This window comes from Acomys russatus, chromosome 7 (genome assembly GCF_903995435.1).
Source record: "Acomys russatus chromosome 7, mAcoRus1.1, whole genome shotgun sequence".
Classification (NCBI taxonomy): Eukaryota; Metazoa; Chordata; class Mammalia; order Rodentia; family Muridae; genus Acomys; species Acomys russatus.
Window position 1 is genome coordinate 58,965,355 of NC_067143.1, and position 17,856 is coordinate 58,983,210.

At 46.4% G+C, this 17,856-nt stretch overlaps 1 protein-coding gene across 1 annotated transcript in view; it reads right to left on the reverse strand.

Annotated features, from left to right (window-relative positions):
• Positions 1 to 13,071, reverse strand: part of Trim66 (tripartite motif containing 66) — a 68,313-nt gene extending 55,242 nt beyond the window's left edge. Inside the window, exon 1 of the mRNA XM_051149372.1 lies at positions 12,726 to 13,071. Within this exon, the coding sequence (XP_051005329.1) occupies positions 12,726 to 13,071 (346 nt within the window). The remainder of the gene's footprint in view (positions 1 to 12,725) is intronic.
• Positions 13,072 to 17,856: the final 4,785 nt, after the last annotated feature.

Consider the following 17,856-nt stretch of genomic DNA (forward strand, 5'->3'; position numbering starts at 1 on the left):
CCGCAGCAGCGGTGCCTGCACAGCCAGAGCTCAAGTTGACACACTCTGTCAGCCCCACACTGCTGCAGAACGCAGATGCCATGCACACAGTCTCACCGCATCATTTTCAAAAACAGCAGGAGTCGGAGAGATCCCTCCAAGCCCCCTGCACTGCAGGAGAGCGCAGGGGGTGGGGAGCCTCCAACACACACTAAAATCTGTCTCCTAAACACTCACCTGCTCCTGATACTTCACCTGAAGTCCTTATCCTGTGACGTCACAGCCAGTTGCCATAGTGACCAATTGTCCGTCACAAGCAGAGGATTAGGACTTCAGATGGTGAAGACACATATTTTAATGGTGCACAAAGGTCCTGGCAGGTGTCCCCTGGCAGCTCTCTCTGTTCCCCGGGGAGACACAGTCACACACAGCAGGAGGAAGAGGGAAGGAAAACAGGGGTGAGTTAGAGGAAAGACTTCAGGATAAGACAATACTGCAAGTAACAGGATGATTACAGCAGCCCAGATCCATCAGAGGCAGGGAGGGGTAGGAGAGCCTGGCAGGAGGAGATGCTTCTGAGGGGCCTTTGAATGCCAAGCAAAAGATCCTGACCTTGATCTGAAAGAAAGGCAGAGCTCAGAAAGGCTCTCGGAGACTGACTGAGCGAGGTTTTATAACTAGGAGCAGGGAAGACAGAAAGAAAGTTTACCCAGTTGGCATTAAGGGGACCCTGAATGTGCCAAATGGGTCGAACGAGTTGCTCTAAAGAGAACACTGGTGTATAAGCAGAAGAAGACATGGGGGTAGTGGTGGTGTGTGAGGAGACAGGAGGATGGGCTGCTCCAGGGATGGGGAGAGGGAAAGGGCCTTCTGTAAACAGTGTTTTCTCTGACATCCACCCTTCTTACCATGAGACAGCACCCAGGCATACCTGGACTAGTGATGCCCAAATCTGAAGTGCTTTCTAGAAATCCTCAATCTACCAAACCCCAACCTCCTGGGTTGCTTCAGCAAGGGTCCCAAACCATTCTTAGACCTCCAGGCAGCACTGGCTCAGAGACCTTACAGTCTGGAAGCAATGGCTTTGACAGCCACCGTGGTCTCCCAGAAGTCATCCAGCACACAATAAATAGCCCTCATTATGTAGGTTCTGGATGAGTTTAGATAAAAGGTGTGTGTGTGTGTGTGTGTGTGTGTGTGTGTGTGTTTAGAGACAGGTTCTCATTCAGCCCAGGCTAGCCTCAAATTCGCAACTATACCTGAGGGTGACCTTGAACTCCTGATATTCCTGCTTCTATTTCCAAGTGCCAGGATTAAAGGCTGTGAGAGCCAGAATGACTGTTCGTTCATTTGTTTGTTTTGAGACAGGGTCTCTGTGTAACCCTCTCTGCCCTAGAACTTGCTATATAGGCCAAGCTGGCCTCAAACTCACAGAGACCCACTTGCCTCAACCTCCTGAGTGTGGAGATTAAAGGAGCGAGCCCACACTGAACCCAGCTCTGAATAACTTTTTAAAATATAGATCTGAGCCCCTGAGGCAGTGGTGACGCACACCTTTATTTTATTTTTGTTTGTTTTTTTGTTTTTTGTTTTTGAGACAGGGTCTCTCTGTGTTAGCCTTGGCTGTCCTGGACTCACTCTGTAGACCAGGCTGGCCTTGAACTCACAGTGATCCATCTGCCTCTGCCTCCCAAGTGCTGGGATTAAAGGCGCGCGCCACTGCACCCGGCAATCCCAGCACTCAGGAGACAGAGGCAGGTGGAGCTCTGAGATCAAGGCCAGCCTGGTCTACAGAGTAAGTTCAGGGACAGCCAGGGCTACACAGAGAAACCCTGTCTCAAAAAAAACAAACAAAATAAATAAAAAAGTTCATTACACAGAGAAAAGAAAATATATGTATAGATAATAGATAGATCTGATCAGATCAGGCCTGACTCATCACAATGGCTCCCACGCTGCAAGAGTAACATTAATTTGTCAAGACTCTTCAGAAAGTGTTCTCCCCTTCAAGCATTCTCTATTCTAGAGAGAAAGTTCACCCCCTTCTAGTTCTGCTTATCTGCCTGATCCTCCGCGGGCCTGGTTTTAACATTATGTCCAACCTGGAATTTTTTTTTTTTTTTGAGACAGGGTCTCTCTGTGTAGCCCTGACTGTTCTGAACTCACTTTGTAGACCAGGCTAGCCTCAAACTCACAGAGATCTACCTGCCTCTGCCTCTGAGTCCTGGGATTAAAGGCGTGCACCACCACGCCCGGCTTCCAACCTGGAATTTTCATCCATATTTTTCTCTCCTGCATAGTTATTACTTCTACTTGATGCCACCAATGGGTTCAAACCGACCAACTTTTCCAGGGCCTAAAACAAAGGTCAGATCTATAGCCTACGTGTTTTAGTTAATAAAGATACAGTCAAGAAAAGCTTCCTGGTGTGGGGAATATAGATCAGCGGTGGCCTAAGGTGCAAGTGGCCCTGGGTTCAGTCCCCAGCGCATCGTAACCCAGGCATTGGTGTAATTCCAGCACTGTGAAGGTGGAAGCAGCAAGACCGGAAGTTCAAAGTTATCCTCAGCTACGTAGTGAGTTCGAGAACAGCCCGAGCTACATGAGACCCTACTTCAAAAAGAGGGGTGGGGGAGGTAGAAAGGAAGGAAGGAAGGACTTCTTGGGGCACAGTCAGAGCCATTGGTTTCAGTACTGACCATGGCTGCTTTGAGGCTACAGTAGCAGAGCTGAGTAATTGTGGAAGAAACTTTATGACTGGCAAAGCCAAAACTGCCATCAGCCCTTTTTAGATTAAAAGAAGCTTATCCTCAGTCCAAACAGCAGCTACTTACATGGTTCCACCTTCCACACTGGAATACAGTTCCAATCCTGGGGCCCTGCTTATTGCTAAACCCATTCCCACCCCTGTGGTCTCTGGTAGAGTGGATGGTTCACATAGGATCCAGGCCTTCAAACAAGACTAAGACGTTAGTAACAAGAAAAGCGGGGGAGAGGACTGGAGAGATGGTTCAGAGGTTAAGAGCACTGGCTATAGGGGCTGGAGAGATGGCTTAGAGGTTAAGAGCACTAACAGCTCTTCCAGAGGTCCTGAGTTCAATTCCCAGCTACCACAGGGTGGCTCACAACCATCTATAATGAGATCTGGTGCCCTCCTCTGGCAGACAGGCACACATGCAGGCTGAACATTATCTATCTACATAATAAATAAATAAATCTTGAGAGAGAGAGAGAGAGAGAGAGAGAGAGAGAGAGAGAGAGAGCGCACACTGGCTGCTCTTTTAGAGGACCTGGGTTCATTTTTAGAGGACCTGGGTTCAATTCCCAGCAACCATATGGCAGCCCACAACTGTCTGTAACTCCAATTCAGGGGATCCAACCCCTTCACACAGACATACATACAGGCAAAACAGCAATGTACGTGAAAAAAAAATCCTAATTGGATAAAGAAGGAGCTCAATTCAGAGTTAAAAGTGTGGAACGTGGGGCTCTGGGACATGGAGAGGAACATAGGGGATGAGGCTATAAGCTTAATTTGGGGGAAAACGAGGAAGACCCTTGAACTGCAAGCAATGATGAGTCCTCTTTTGTCTGTCTTTCTACTTCCCGTGGTACTGGGAGGCTGGGGGTGGGGCGGTGAGCCTAGGGCCTTGTGCATACAGACAGACAGCCCCTTTACTGGGCTATATACCTAGCCTCTTTTTGACTTTTCATTTTGTAACGGAGTTTCACTCGTCTTGAATTCCCCCTGTGGCCCATTCAGGCTTTGAATCTTCAATACCTTTGCGTCAGTCTCCTGAGTAGCTGAGATCACAGGCCTGAGCCGCTAGGCCCAGCTTCTAATTCAGAGTCCTTAGGTAGCCAATAAATAGTGCAGGTCTAGAGTTAGAAGGACTGACTGGGTTTAAAGTAGAAGGTTTGGAAGCATGGCCCATAAAGGCAGAGTAAATATCATTACAGGACAGAATAAGGTAAACTAGGACTACCCAGGAGCTAGGAGGTAGAGCCAGCCACTGAGGCTGATGGCCAGGTGACTGCTGAGGGGCAGAGGTGAATGCATGAGTGTCTGGCACTTGGCCTTCATACCCTCATTGTCTGACAAAGCCCCTGGGTGTGATGCCAGCTTTGTGTGCCGAGAAAATACCCACAGTCGATGCAAATGCGGGCTGAGCCTGGGCTCATCTCATGTGGCCGACTCTCAGAGACCCGACAGTACCTGTCTCTTTTCACACGGAATCTTAAGAGTTGAAACAAAGGAGGATATGTGGATACACTCCCCAAAAAGCCACAGACCCCACCCACTGGGCCTTGAAAGGGGGTCTGTGGCAAGTTCAAGGCAGCATCCTATATAGATCTGCAGCTTCTGCAGCCTGCAGGCCAAACAAGCCCAGGGTTATCAAGCAGGGGAGCAGGATCTGACTCTCTGACTCTGCAAATGCCAGTCATGTGACCCTCGGCAGTTTTCTAGGCCCTTCCTGGCGCCTGGTGCCCCATTTGTGCAGTGAACAGGTAGAGATAGACTCTGAGGACTTTCCTGCTATCCGGCCTCCACTGCACTTAGGCACGACTAATCCCCTATTCAATGCAAGATCCAGTGACAAGCAGCCACACCAAAACCGCCTAACAATCACAGCTACCTTGAACTTCCCTCCCTCTGCAGATCTTTCTATAGCCACAGTTTCCCAGGTGCAGCAAACACATCCCCCCCAAACACAACCTACCTCTCTCCAACCACCAGGGGAATTGCTCTCCCAGTAACAGGGGCCTTCAGAGGTGCCAACAGCTACTCCTAAGGCCCTAGAGAGCCAATTAAGGTGAGGAAACTGTTCTTGAACTAAAAAGCCACCCTGCTGACGGGGCTCCAAAGTGCTAGCTTCTGCACCTGCCACACACCATGGCTCCATTCAGGTCAGCAGCCCACCCTCCACCTGGGAGACCTGGGGTACTGTCTACCTCAGACCTCATCAGTTTGGACATGCTGCTTAACGCGCATGCTCAAATGAGCAAGCAGCAGCCGGCTGCCTCCATAGCTCCTGCCGCCAGTTCAGGCAGCTCCCGTTCTCACCAAGGCCATTAGAGCCCCTCCAGCTGAGCTGCTCATTAAGGTTAGACCCATTTCCCTCTCTGACTCCGAGGTTGTAGCATCTTGCATCAGTCCCCTTTCTCTCGGTCTTCCCAAAGCCCCCAAGGCCTGCCCACCAAGGGACAGTGATTACTCCCCCCTTTCAGCATTAGCAGCTCGCAGGACCTGTGCTGTTACCTTTAACAAGCTTCAGGAACTGCGGGGCTATCTGCGGGGGTTGTTTGCTGTTGTAAGAGCTCATCATTTTAACCATGAAAGCCAGTCAGGAGCTGGGAGTGCTCAGTTTATCGGTGCTCGAGTCTAACTGAGCTCCTGAGAGGTGAATTTCAGACCAGGGATCTCCCTACACCTGATGCTGTCTGATGCTGTCTTCTACTTTGAAAATCAGAAAGATTCTGAATGGGCAGATTCTAAAATTTAGGTGTGAATAATAATCTCGCAGTCACAAGTTACTTCGGTTCTTTGAAAAGAAAAGGTAGTGCTCCTTTTATTCACACGGAGAAGGAAATACCCAGTTACTTATGCCCCACCCCCACCCCCACCCCCAACCTAAAGCAAAACTAACACCAACAGAACCTTCCTTCAGAATCTTGAGGTCAGAACCAGGACTTGGTAAACGCCAGTTGTGGCAATCCGTTTTCAGAGCCAGCTAAATGTACTCCAAGTCTGGCTTTAGTGCTCAGTGGACAGCTTTCCAGGTGGAGGATGTCCCTGGACTGTTTTCAGTGAGAGACTTAAGGAAGTGTGGATGCTCTTTCACTTACCATGGACTTAAAGTCCAGTGACTCATTGTAAGTTGAGAATATCATAAGCAAAGCGGGAGGTGGCCCGCACCTTCAAGTCCCAGCACTTAGCAGGCAGTGGGAGGTGGATCTTTGAGTCTGAGGCCAGCATGCTCTACAGAGTAAGTTCCAGGGCAGCCAGAACTACAGAGAAACCATCTCAAAAAAAGAAAGAAAGAGAAAGAAAGAAAAAAGAAAAAAAAAGAAAAAAAAAAAAGAAAATGCATCCAGTTTTTTCAGCCTACTGAACATCATAGCTTGCCCAACCCTCCTCAAACATCTTTGAGATACTTGCATCAGCCTTGAGCTGGGCAGTACCACCTCACACTAGCACTGTTTTTATGAAGTATTCGGTGTCTTGAGTAACTCGTTGAGCAGTGTGCTGAGGGTAAGAGGGAGAGTGGTCTGTGGGCATTTCTGCATACTCGCAGAGCTGAACTATGCATAGTAAAGAACTCTCTTTCACTCCCAGGCAGCGCTCTCATTGCGTGAGTAGATACCTTGCCAGGACCCAGTCTTTCTCCAGCGTCTACAGCACCAGTTGCCCCGCTGCGTCGTGCATGGCCTGGTCATTATACACTCAGCACATGCCTGCCTTTACTCGGCACTCCAGTAATGGCCTTTAAATATCTTGTCCAGCAGGGACGGTAGCACACCCCACTATTCCCAACACTCAGGAAGGTAGAGATAAGAGCTCAAGGTCATCCTTAGCTACTTAGCTAAGGGACAGTCTGAGTTGTCCTTCAACCTGTCTCAACAGAGAAAAATATAGGATTCTTAGTCTGCAGGCTTTTCCTAACCACCTTATGGAACGGTAAGATTTAGAACAGATGACAGGTACAGTATGTAGCAGGGTGCTTGAGGCTTTGCACCTGCAGAAAGGAGCAATGTCAAGAGTGAAGAGAATGCTCCTTTACAGGCTGGAGCCACGGGAGGTCTGTGGAGCCACGGCCACGTTGTTCAGTTAATGAGTGCTCATTTAAGTCCTGGGCTAGAGCACATTTTTCTGGGCTGTGGGGTGGCAGAATCATGAGCTAGACGGACGAGAACCCAATAGCAGGCCTGAGGAAGTGCCACTGAAGGATCAGAGTAGAAAAACAGCTGGGCAGACCCCCAAGTGTAGGCAGAGACCCTTTTTCTTTCAACAAGAGAACTTCTTGCTCTGCTAAGGGACAGGGAGAAACACTCATTAAAATGGATTTGTCCCTGTACAACGTGGCACCATCTGGCTGGCGGCAGTGACACTGGGAACTATTTATTTCACAGCCTCTGTTGGTCTCCCTACCACCCCTCCAGCTGTTCTCATGTTTTATCTAAAAGCAAACCTGGAGGAAAGGGCATGAGCCTCCTAGAGTGCCGCGTGCCCCTGATGGGTAAGATAGCAGCACTAGAACCAGACACTCAAGCATAATTTTGCAAACTGCACCCAGGGACTCAGGTTCAAACATGGCATTTGTCATGAGAATTGCCAGGAGGGGATGACAGCTCTGTCTCTCTGCCCCCCCCTCCCCCCAGAAAGCTGGCTTAGATGACATTCTTTTAGTCCTTCACAAAATACTCAGTGGTCAGCTTAAGGCCTGATAGTCCCAAGCACACAGAGAGCCTCCTAATTTACTGTTCCCTGGCTTGAACATTAAGCAATCTGTTTACGTTATTAGAATAACGGCCCCTTGATGTTGCAGGCCTTTCTTATCATCTCTGTAGTGTAGATGCTGCAGTGCCTGGTGCACAGCAGTCAACGGAGATCTGTAGAGGAGAAGACAGACAACACAACAAACACTGCAACACACCATCTCAGTGACTGCATGTAATAAAGAGAACATTTACTCGATTCTTCACTGACAAATGCAAATATGGAAGGTAACAATGACCACATCCTAAGAATGTAATATGCAGGCTGGAAGATGGTACACGCAAGGATTAAGAGCACTGGCTGTTTTTACAGAGGACCCAGGCTCAGTTCCCAGCACCCTCCTTGGATGGCTCACGACTGCATGTAATTCTAGTTCCAGGACTTCTGATACCCTCTTCTGACCTCTGCAGGCTCCTGCACACATGTGGAATACATACATACACTCAGGCACACAAACACATGCATAACTTTTAATTATTTTCAAGATAATTTAAGATACCACATATATAATCAAATGCCTTTCTGTTTCCAAATCAAGTGTCCTTATATCTATGGGTATTTTCCCCTCCGTTTTAGGTTCACACACCCTAGATATCAACATTTCTTAGTGTTTTACTATATACTAGGCATACCATAGAAGTTTTATGTACATACTCTCATTTAATTTTTGTAACATTCTGTGGGTTATTTTCCACTGTCATCATATAGGCCAAAACAAAAAAGCAAAAAAACAAACAACAAACCAAAATCCTCTTCAAGCACAGAGAACCCCTCATCCAAGAAAGGTCTTTCTGTGGCAGATAGAAACCACTACAGAAAACCCACAGCCTATCAAAATGCAGCGACACCTGGCTGTGGGGTGCCCAGCCGCAGCTGATACACGGACAACACACTCCTGCACCTACGCAGTGTACATGTGACTGTGGCGCCTAGCCCTAGCTGATAGCGCGACAGCACACTCCTGCACCTACAGCTCAGAGATCACAGCAGAAAAGAGGGTGGGAAGAGTGTAAGAGGCAGAGGAGCAGGGAGTTTGCTATGAGATTTCATCTGAAAATTATCAGAGCAGCTACATCCATGAAGTCTGACCAATGCCATGCCTAAACGAGACCTGAACGAAGATAACACCAACAGACATGCTAACATGAAGGGGCAATCTCACCAGACCGCAACCCTAGACAAAAACTACAGGCAACCAAGGAATGCTAAGAGTGGAAGAAATACTCTTCCCCAGGGAAGAGACTCCTGGTTGGCTATCCAGTACCAAGGTCAGCCTTAAAAATATATACACACAACCAACATTATATGGACTAATCAAGTTATATTTATATATTTAGGAATTATTGATAGAAAGACTAATAATTAAAGAGAAAGAGTCCATAAGCTTGAGAAGGAACAAGCAGAGTACACAGAAGTGATTAAAGGGGAGGAAAGACAAGGGGAGAAATGATGTAATTCTATTTTAATTTAAACAGTTTTTTAAATATATAAAAATAATTAGAGGTGGAGAGATGGCTCAGCGGTTAGCAGCACTGTGTCTCTTCCAGAGGAAACAGGTTCAACTCCTGGCACCCACATGGAAGCTCACAACTGTAGTGGAAGTTTTGGTTTGATAACTCAGTTATGTAATGTAAATATATTTTTGTTTTAATCCCAAGTGTGGGATATGGCATTGCCTTAGTTTATCCACAGCTGCTAACTGCCTCATGTGGCTCTGAGAGGGGCATGGCTTTGCCAGCTGGAGATAGTTTAATTCTGAGGACTCGGAGGGCATAAAAATACTAGAGCCCCAAGAGAGAAGGGCAGGGGCTTTGACAAGACAGAGGAGGAGGAAGGCTGCGTGTTTGTCCTGCTGTGTTTGCTATTTGCTGTTGCTGGACTGCTGGATATCCTGACAACTGAGATTGATATTTTCTCAAAGAACCCGAGGACCCTAACCAGCCAGAGCTAAGCCTAAAGAGATCTATGTCCTCTGTCCCTTCTAATCTCCTTTCTCTCCTACCTGGGGGTATGGGGGTGGCAGCAGGCTGGCAGGGAGGTAGAGGAATGAGGAACCCCAAATAGAGTTTAAGAACAGTGCCTACAACACAACTGTCTGTAACTCCAGTTCCAGAAGATGCAACATCCTCATGCGGACATACATGCAGGTAAAATGCCAATGCTCATAAAATAAAAATAATTTTTAGAAAGAAAAATAATGGGACCCAAAATTTTTAAAATATAAAAAAATAAATAAAACCTACAATTGTAATAGAAGAAGAAGAAAGAAGAAAGAAGAGAAGGAGAAAAAAGAGAGAAATTGGGGTACGCTGCCCAAGTTTACAATCATTAAGTGGCAGGCAGATCAGGAGCCAGGTATGCTGACATTAAATCTTATATTGTGATTCTTCATAGCACTTAGAATAATTAGGAAAACAATATTATGACTCTAATAATTGTTAACAAGAATTAATGCCCTAATTTTATAATTTTTAGGTTTTTTTTTAAAGACAGGGTCTCACTATGTAACTATGACTGGCCTGGAACTCACTATATGACCAGGCTGTCCTCAAACTCACAGAGACCCATCTGCTTCTGCCTCCCAAGAACTGGGATTAAAGAGTAATATGCCATCACTCCTGTCTAATGCTCTGATTTTAGTTTCAAAAAGTCATTGAGACATATCATTTTACACTGAGAACCTTAAATAAAATGAAAGGCCCAGGAAATAAAACTATAAAATTCTTAGAGGAAAAATAAAAAGTTTTATGACATTGGATATGGTAATGACTTCTTGGAAATGAAATCAAATGCATAAGCAACAAAAACAGTGAGTTAGAATTCATCACTGGAGCATCCATAAGATGAAGCAAAATACAGAATGAAGGAAATATTTGCAGATCACATACCTGATAAGGGGCTGGTAACCAGATTCATACTGAACTCTGGGAATTCAATGACACCAGAAAGACCCAGTTAACAGGCAGCAAAACTGCGACGCTACCTCTCTTAAACAGCAGCTTCCTGTGACTCTCGTGCTGTGGGAGCCACCATTCTGTTTTCTGTCACTATAAACTCTCTAATCTAGGTGCCACACTCAACAGCATCCGGCCTTGTGAGGGGTTCTTTATATACAGCCTAGACAGCAGCACATTGTCCAGAGTCGCTGTTTTTATGAATTTACTGTATTTCCAGAATTGTTTAAGTGAGGGCATCTTAAATTCCTTCCATTTTCAACCCCCTTTCATCTGAGAAATGTTTATGTAATCCCAGGTATGTGAGGATATAAAGTGGGCGTATAAATCAAACACTTATTGATTCTAGGCTATAAGGAAAATTCTTTTAAAGCAATTCTTTGGTACACATATGGTTTTACTGTTTATTAAGGATGAAATCAAGTATTAAAGATGCACCACAGCACCCCCATAGACAGTGGAACATGACAGTGCACTCCTGGGACCCGTGGAGACCGGGAGCCCTTCGGCCTGCTGGCCAGCCAGTCTAGCCAGTCAATAGCCCCAGGTTCAACAAGGGAAGACGCTCAAAACACCAAGGTAGAGAGCAAAGGAGGAGTATACCAATATTAATCTCTTCCTCCACACAAATTCACACACATCTACTGGCACACACACACACACACACATATCCTCATGCAAAGTGATTTGCTTTTCAGACAGAATCTCACCATGTAACTCTGGCTGTCCTGGAACTCCCTATGTAGACCAGGCTGGCCTCCAATTCACAGAGCTCTGCCTCAGCCTCCCAAGTTTTGAGAGTAACAGCACGGACCACCATACCTGACGTAATGCTTTTTATGTTTAATGAGCAAAGTTTAATTTCAAAACTCATATATTAGTTTTAAAAATGAAAGTACACAGCCAGATGTGGTAGCTCGTTCTCATGATCCCAGCATCTGGGAATCTGGGGCCAGAGGATTGCCATGAGTTTTAGACTATCCTGACCACCATATTAAGTTGCAGGCCAGCATGGGCCCTAGCTCTGTAAACTGCATGTCTGGCAGAAATGAAGATATTCCAAGGAGACACTTGTGCCCCTCTCTTTGGTTATGAGACTAATGAAAGAGTGAACCCTAAGAAACTAGAATTTCCCTAGGGATCTCCAGATTAAAAATACAAACAAAAATCCCAAAGCCTTGGGGCAGCCAGAGGGGGTGGGGGAAGACAGGAGCTGAGACCATGGTGAGCAGGGCCCACATCTTGACCAGAATGCTTAGCTGTGTATACCCCTTGCCTGGCATTTAAACTCTACCCTCCCATCAGGACTCAGAAGATGGAGTTAGAAGGGGCCTGGATCTCTTTATACTTCTTCCCAGTGTGGCCACATTGAAAAAAAATCTCCTTTTCTTGCTTTTCACTATTAATTTGGCTAACGGAAGATGGGTGGCCAAATCAGACTTGTTGGGACACAGGTATAACCCCAGGCCTAGTAACAACATAAGATTCAGACTCAAAAAAAGAAAAGAAAGAAGAATTAAAATTATACCCTATTACATCCTATCTTTTCTGTACTCCAAGAGGACTCAAAGAGATTAGCTTCTTGTCATGGGTTCGAAGAATCAAAATCCAGGTTTAGAATCCACTTTTAACCAAGATACCTCAAAGAAAACCTAGATGTGTGTTACAAATCATTTTGGATATACTGTGGGAAACAATAAACAGTAAAGACGAAGGATGATGCCCCAAGGTGCCACTATTTTTTTATTTTATATTTATTTGTTTATTTATCTATTTTTATTTTTTTTACTTACTCAGTGTACACTTTCACTCCATACTCGCTGTGCCTCACACTCCCTGCTAGCAACACTGAAAGGAAGGGACCTGCTTCTGGTCTCTGGGGACTTCACAGTGCAGCTGTTTCCTAGGAAACCTGACATTGTGGAGCAAGGCACCGGCGGAGAGTTCAGCATGGTTCTGTTCAAAATCCGTCCCTGACCTGCGGCTCTAGGAGACCAGCCCTTCTCTCTGGCAGGAAGGCTTGCATACACCAAGACACATTCTCTCCGTTTTTGAATGAAGGCAGTCAAACCCTGAACCACAACCTTCATAGTCTTCTTCATCTGCCACCAACTGGAGGAAACCCCAGAGACAAAGGTCCCCTAGGGTTTGCTTTGTCTCTTGGTTCCCTAGAGATGCTTCCAGCAATGACTATCCCTTGGGCATTTAAACCCTGACTCTCTCTTCGCCTGTCAAACGGGAAGAGGCCCGACCTATATGTAGACCGAGGGGAGCCGGGATGCTGTTGTACTTACCATCTGGGACTGTCCCGTAAACTCTGGTGACACAGTATAGCTCCTGCATGAGGCCCTGGAAGCAGTCCTTACAGAACAAATGTTGGCATGGCAGAAGCCGAGAACACACATCTCGTAGGTCCCGTAGGCACAGAGAGCAGGTCGGTGGCATGGCCTCCACGCGTCCATCTGTAGAGCCGACTGGCTGCCTGGGAAAGCTCGTACCCAGGCCTGGGCCCATGTCTGTGCCTGCGCCTGGGGCTTCAGCTTTTCCACGGACATCCTCAGCGGTGAAGCAGCGTGTGTAGCGAGCAAGCTCCACTCCCTGCAAGCGAAGCACAGGGCAGAGCAATTTATTCTTTGGCATGGGAGACGTTCCTGGACAGGTATGAGAAAGCCTCAGCGGTCCAGGTTATAACCATCAGCCTTAGCCCTGCACTTGAGCCCAGAAAGAGTCTGGCATCTTCACTGTAAAGATAAGTACTGGGGGGTGTCTGCTAGATTCTGTGTTTCTAACGAGCCTTGATGGGCTTCAAGCGTGCTCCAAGTAGCCTCTGCCTCTTCTTACTGGTAGACAAAGGTGATCCAAGTTTAATTTTGCAACAGGGGTTGAAAATGTATTAAGTGCCAAGTTTACATACTTATATCAACCCTCACAACTGCCTTTGGATATAGGGATTATGATATATTCACAAATTAAGACCAGGAGGTACAGAGTGAGGAAACCAAGGCTCTCAGGATCAGGATAAAGCACAAAGATAGAACATGGCAGAGCTCAAAATCAAATACAGGTTAGCCTGATTCTAGACACCACACTCTGAGTTGCTGGAATGTTCTCAGGCTGAGATCCTTTCACAGACTTCCGGTGAGTTCTAATAATCTTTTTTTTTTTTTTTCATTTTTTTAAATTATAATTTATTCAGATTACATAGGATTGTTATGCCCTCCCTTGTATCTTCCTGTTCCCACCCTCCCTCCCCTAGACCTCTGACAGAAGGGGACCTCCTCCCCCACCATATGACCACAGTCTATCAGGTCTCATCCAAGTAGCCTGCTTCCCTTTTCTCTGTGTGCCTCACCACAAAAGGGAAGTGATCAAATTGGGGGCACCAGAGTTCATGTCAGAAGCGGTCCCCGCTCTCCCCATAACCATGGAAAATGAGCTGTCCATTGGCTAGATCTGAACATATTTTATTTTTAAAGTGTGTGTGTGTGTGTGTGTGTGTGTGTGTGTGTGTGTGTGTGTGTGTGTGTAAGTGCAGTTGCCTGCAAAGGCCAGAAAACGGCAACAGACTCTCCGAAGCTGGAGTTAACATATTCTTTGGGTTTTTTTTTTTGTTTTTTTTTTTGGTTGGTTGGTTTTTGTTTTTTGTTTTGAAGACAGGGTTTCTCTGTGTATCCTTGATTGTCTGGGATTGAGTTCTGGGATTAAAGGTGCGCCACCACCGCCTGGCTTCGAGTTAACATATTCTTAAAAGCTACCTGATATGAGTGCTGGCAACCAAACCCTCGGTCCCCTATGAGAGATATCTCTCCAGCTCCATTTTTTGTTTGTTTGTTTGTTTCAAGTTTTTAAAACTTTTATATGTACAGATTTTTGTCCACATGTATGTCTGTGCACCAGGCATACACCTGGTGCCCACAGAACCCAGAAGATGGTCTTTAATCCCCTGGGACTGAAGTAACAAAGGGTTATGAGCTGTCATATGGGTGATGGGAAATGACCAGGCCCTCTGGAAAAGCAGCCAGTCCTCCTTACCACTGAACCATCTCTCTGGCCCTCTAATCATTTGTTTAATTACTATTTTGCTCTAATAGTGTTTTTACGGGTATAGCTATTCTAGATCATTCACATGTCCACCCAAAGATTTTAGGGGCAGTACTGAACTTATGATCTGTCTCACAGCAAACAGCATTACTTATATGAGATTAATGAGAAGGGCAGACATGATAACCATGCATTCTTGCCACATAGAGTTTAAATGACACCATAGGACATTACATTATTGTGTATTTACCAAACTTAGCCACATAAGGGAATAGCATATTTAAATTGCAGTGGCAAATTTGATTTGACAAAACTTCATCTGCATATGAAATTAATGTTGCTAATGTGGCTGTTCGGGTTTTGTAGGTGATTGTTTGTTTGTTTATTTGTTTTGGGACAGGGTTTCTCTGTGTAGCCTTGGCTGTCCTTGACTCACAGCGATCCGCCTGCCTCTGCCTCCCGAGTGCTGGGCTTAAAGGCGTGTACCACCACGCCTGGCCAGGATGGACTTTCACTTCAGATCTGTGGGCCCTGACAAGACAGTTCTTTGGTTTTTTGGTTTGTTTGTTTTTTTGTTTTTTGTTTTTTTTTTTAAAGACAGTGCCTCATTTTGTAGCTCTGGCTGGCCTAGAACTGTGTAAAGCAAGGTAGCCTCAAATTCAGAGGGATTGCCTGCCTCTGCCTTCAAAGGCTTGTGATTAAAGATATGTGCCACCATTCCCAGCTGCTGTTTCCTGTTTTTAACCAGAAAGACACAGACACAGAGACAGAGACAAAGAGAGAGTGCGACAAACTATGCAGAACTGCTGCTGGGAGAGGTGTCATAAAAGTTATAAAGTGGACGCTAGGAGGCAATTGTAATTGTTGACAAGATTAGCACCATTAGAGAAACTCTGTGCTGACAATAGACAAGACTGCAGCCATGAAAGGCCCCGGCTTGTGGAAAGGCCCTGAGCTGAGAATGATGCAGAAGGGGTTCCCTGATCAGTACAGCTGCCCAGAGAAGTCTTCTCCCAGGGTCATCACACTGAGGCACACTGAAGACAGTTGTGCTTCAAGGAGGCGGCTAATTTGGCAGCAGTACCTGGCAGCTCTGTCCGTGCGATACTGGCTTTGCAGGCATGGAGAATGGCAGGCGGAGTGGGGAGCCGGGGAGGCTTGCGCCAAGGCCACTGAAGGGCAGAAGCCAAGCAGTGTGTGCTGAGGTCGGCGTTCCTGAGAGGAGGCCCTGAGAGGCCACTGCATGAAGTTGTAAAGGTGAAGCCGAATTTATAATGGAAATCCCAGGACGTTGGGGATTCCAGAGCCTAGGAAAGTTGTAGGCGTGGGGTGAAGAGGTGCAAGTGCTATAGCAGCTGGAAGGACAGGACTACCCAGGCCCTCTGGAGCCAAGATGATTCCAACAGAGGCTTTAGATCCTGGACACAGAGCCACGGGGTGAGGGGTTAGTCCTGCTGGGTTCAGCTTTGGTCTGACCTTTGCTTGGTATGCTCCATTTCTTCCCTTTGGAATGGAAATGTGTGTTCTGTGTCACTGCACATTGGAATCACAGAAGCATCTTGTTTGATCTTGAAGAGCTCACGTTGAAGAGTTGGCCCTAGGTCTCAGCAGAGACTGGCCTTTGGCTACTGAACTATGTTGGGGCTGTTAAGGGCTATGGGGATATGTGGGGATAGAGTAAATGTTGCATTATGAGATGAAGATGAAAGCTTAAATGCTTTGGTTGGGCATCAAAAGGCCAAGGTGTGGAACTGCTGCAGTTAAATCTTTGTTCCCTTGATGAGATTGAAAATTCCTGTGGAAACACACTTCTTAGCTGAGTGTTTTCAGAAAGGGTTAGCTGAGCAGAGAAGCCTTCCTGAACATGGGTCATACCATGCAATGGACTGGGGGCCTGGACTGAATAAGAGAGAACGTGACTGAGTATCAGACTCACCTCTCTGACTCCTGACTACAGGCAATAATGCCATCCATGCAAGAGCAGGAAAGCTGGCCCTGCCCTGAGGACATGGGAGCAGGAGAGCTGGCAGATGGACTAACTCAGCTACTTCCAGGCCTTGATGCAGAGTTCTAAGTCAGCCTCACCCCAACATCTACCCCATGTATGATCTGCTGGAACACGTGAAGAGGCTGGTCCTGCGGATCCAAAGCTTAGGAATCTCTATGACAAACGGCAACAACAGGATATCCGAGAGAGTCCCAGTGAGGATCCGGTACTGATGGTGTAGGCCTCAAACCAGACCCATGACTTGTCACAATGAACATCTGAAAGTAAACATGTGAGGACAAAAGGCTATACTGCATGATACACTACAGCTTCTGTGACAAGATTTTTGTTTGTTTTATTTTACTGGGGGGAGGTTGCAAGGGCAGAGGGCAGATATGAGGGGATGGGGAGATTAGTGGGACTGCAGTGCATGATTGTAAATCATAGATAATAAAAGTTAAAAAAAGAGAGAACAATGAATTTGTGTCCAGTGCTACCAAATCTTCATTTTCTTTTTGTTTTTTTCTAGACAGTGTTTCTTTGTGCAGCTTTAGCTGTCCTGGAACTCACACTGTAGACCAGGCTGAAATGGAACTCAGAGATCCACCTGCCTCTGCTTCCTGACTGCTGGGATAAAGGCATGCGCCACCGCTGCCTGGCTGTCATTTTTCTTTTTTCCATTTTTTTTTTTTTTTTCTTTTTCTGAGACAGGGTTTCTCAAGGCTATTACAATAAAATGTATGAATTTGGCCTAGGAAGCCAATAACTGATACAGAGTCTGAAACGTACTTTAAAGCTGCAAGCACTAGGCCAGGCATAATCTAAACTGATTCTAATCTACTCATAAATTAAAAGGAACTACTCTAAACCTCATAACATACATATATCCCAAGCACTTGCCAATCTGATCCTCAGAGGCTTCTTCCTCCTCCTCCACCCCCTCCCACAACTGTCAATTCTTGGCTCCGCCCCCTCTCTAGAAAGTCCCATCTTCCACTTCCTGTCCTTCTGCCCAGCTTTGGTTCTTTGAGACAAGGTTTCTCTGTGTAGCCTTGGACTCACTTTGTAGACCAGGCTGGCCTTGAACTCACAGTGATCTGCCTGCGTCTGCCTCCTGCGTGCTGGGATTAAAGGCATGTACCACCATGGGCCGGCTTAGCTGTCATTTTTCAAAATACCAGAATCTAGGTTTTTATTTGCACTTTAGAAAGCTGAGACTGGGAAGGTGGCTCAGTGTATAAAGCCACTGCTATGCAAGCATGAGGGCCTGAGTTCAAATCCCCCAGAGCCCATGAAATAGCTGGGCAGAGAGGACTGTGCCTTCCCAAGTACTGGGAGGCAGAGACAAGCAGGCCCTGTAGCTCACTGGCAAACAAAAATGAGGTGGAGAAGCCATT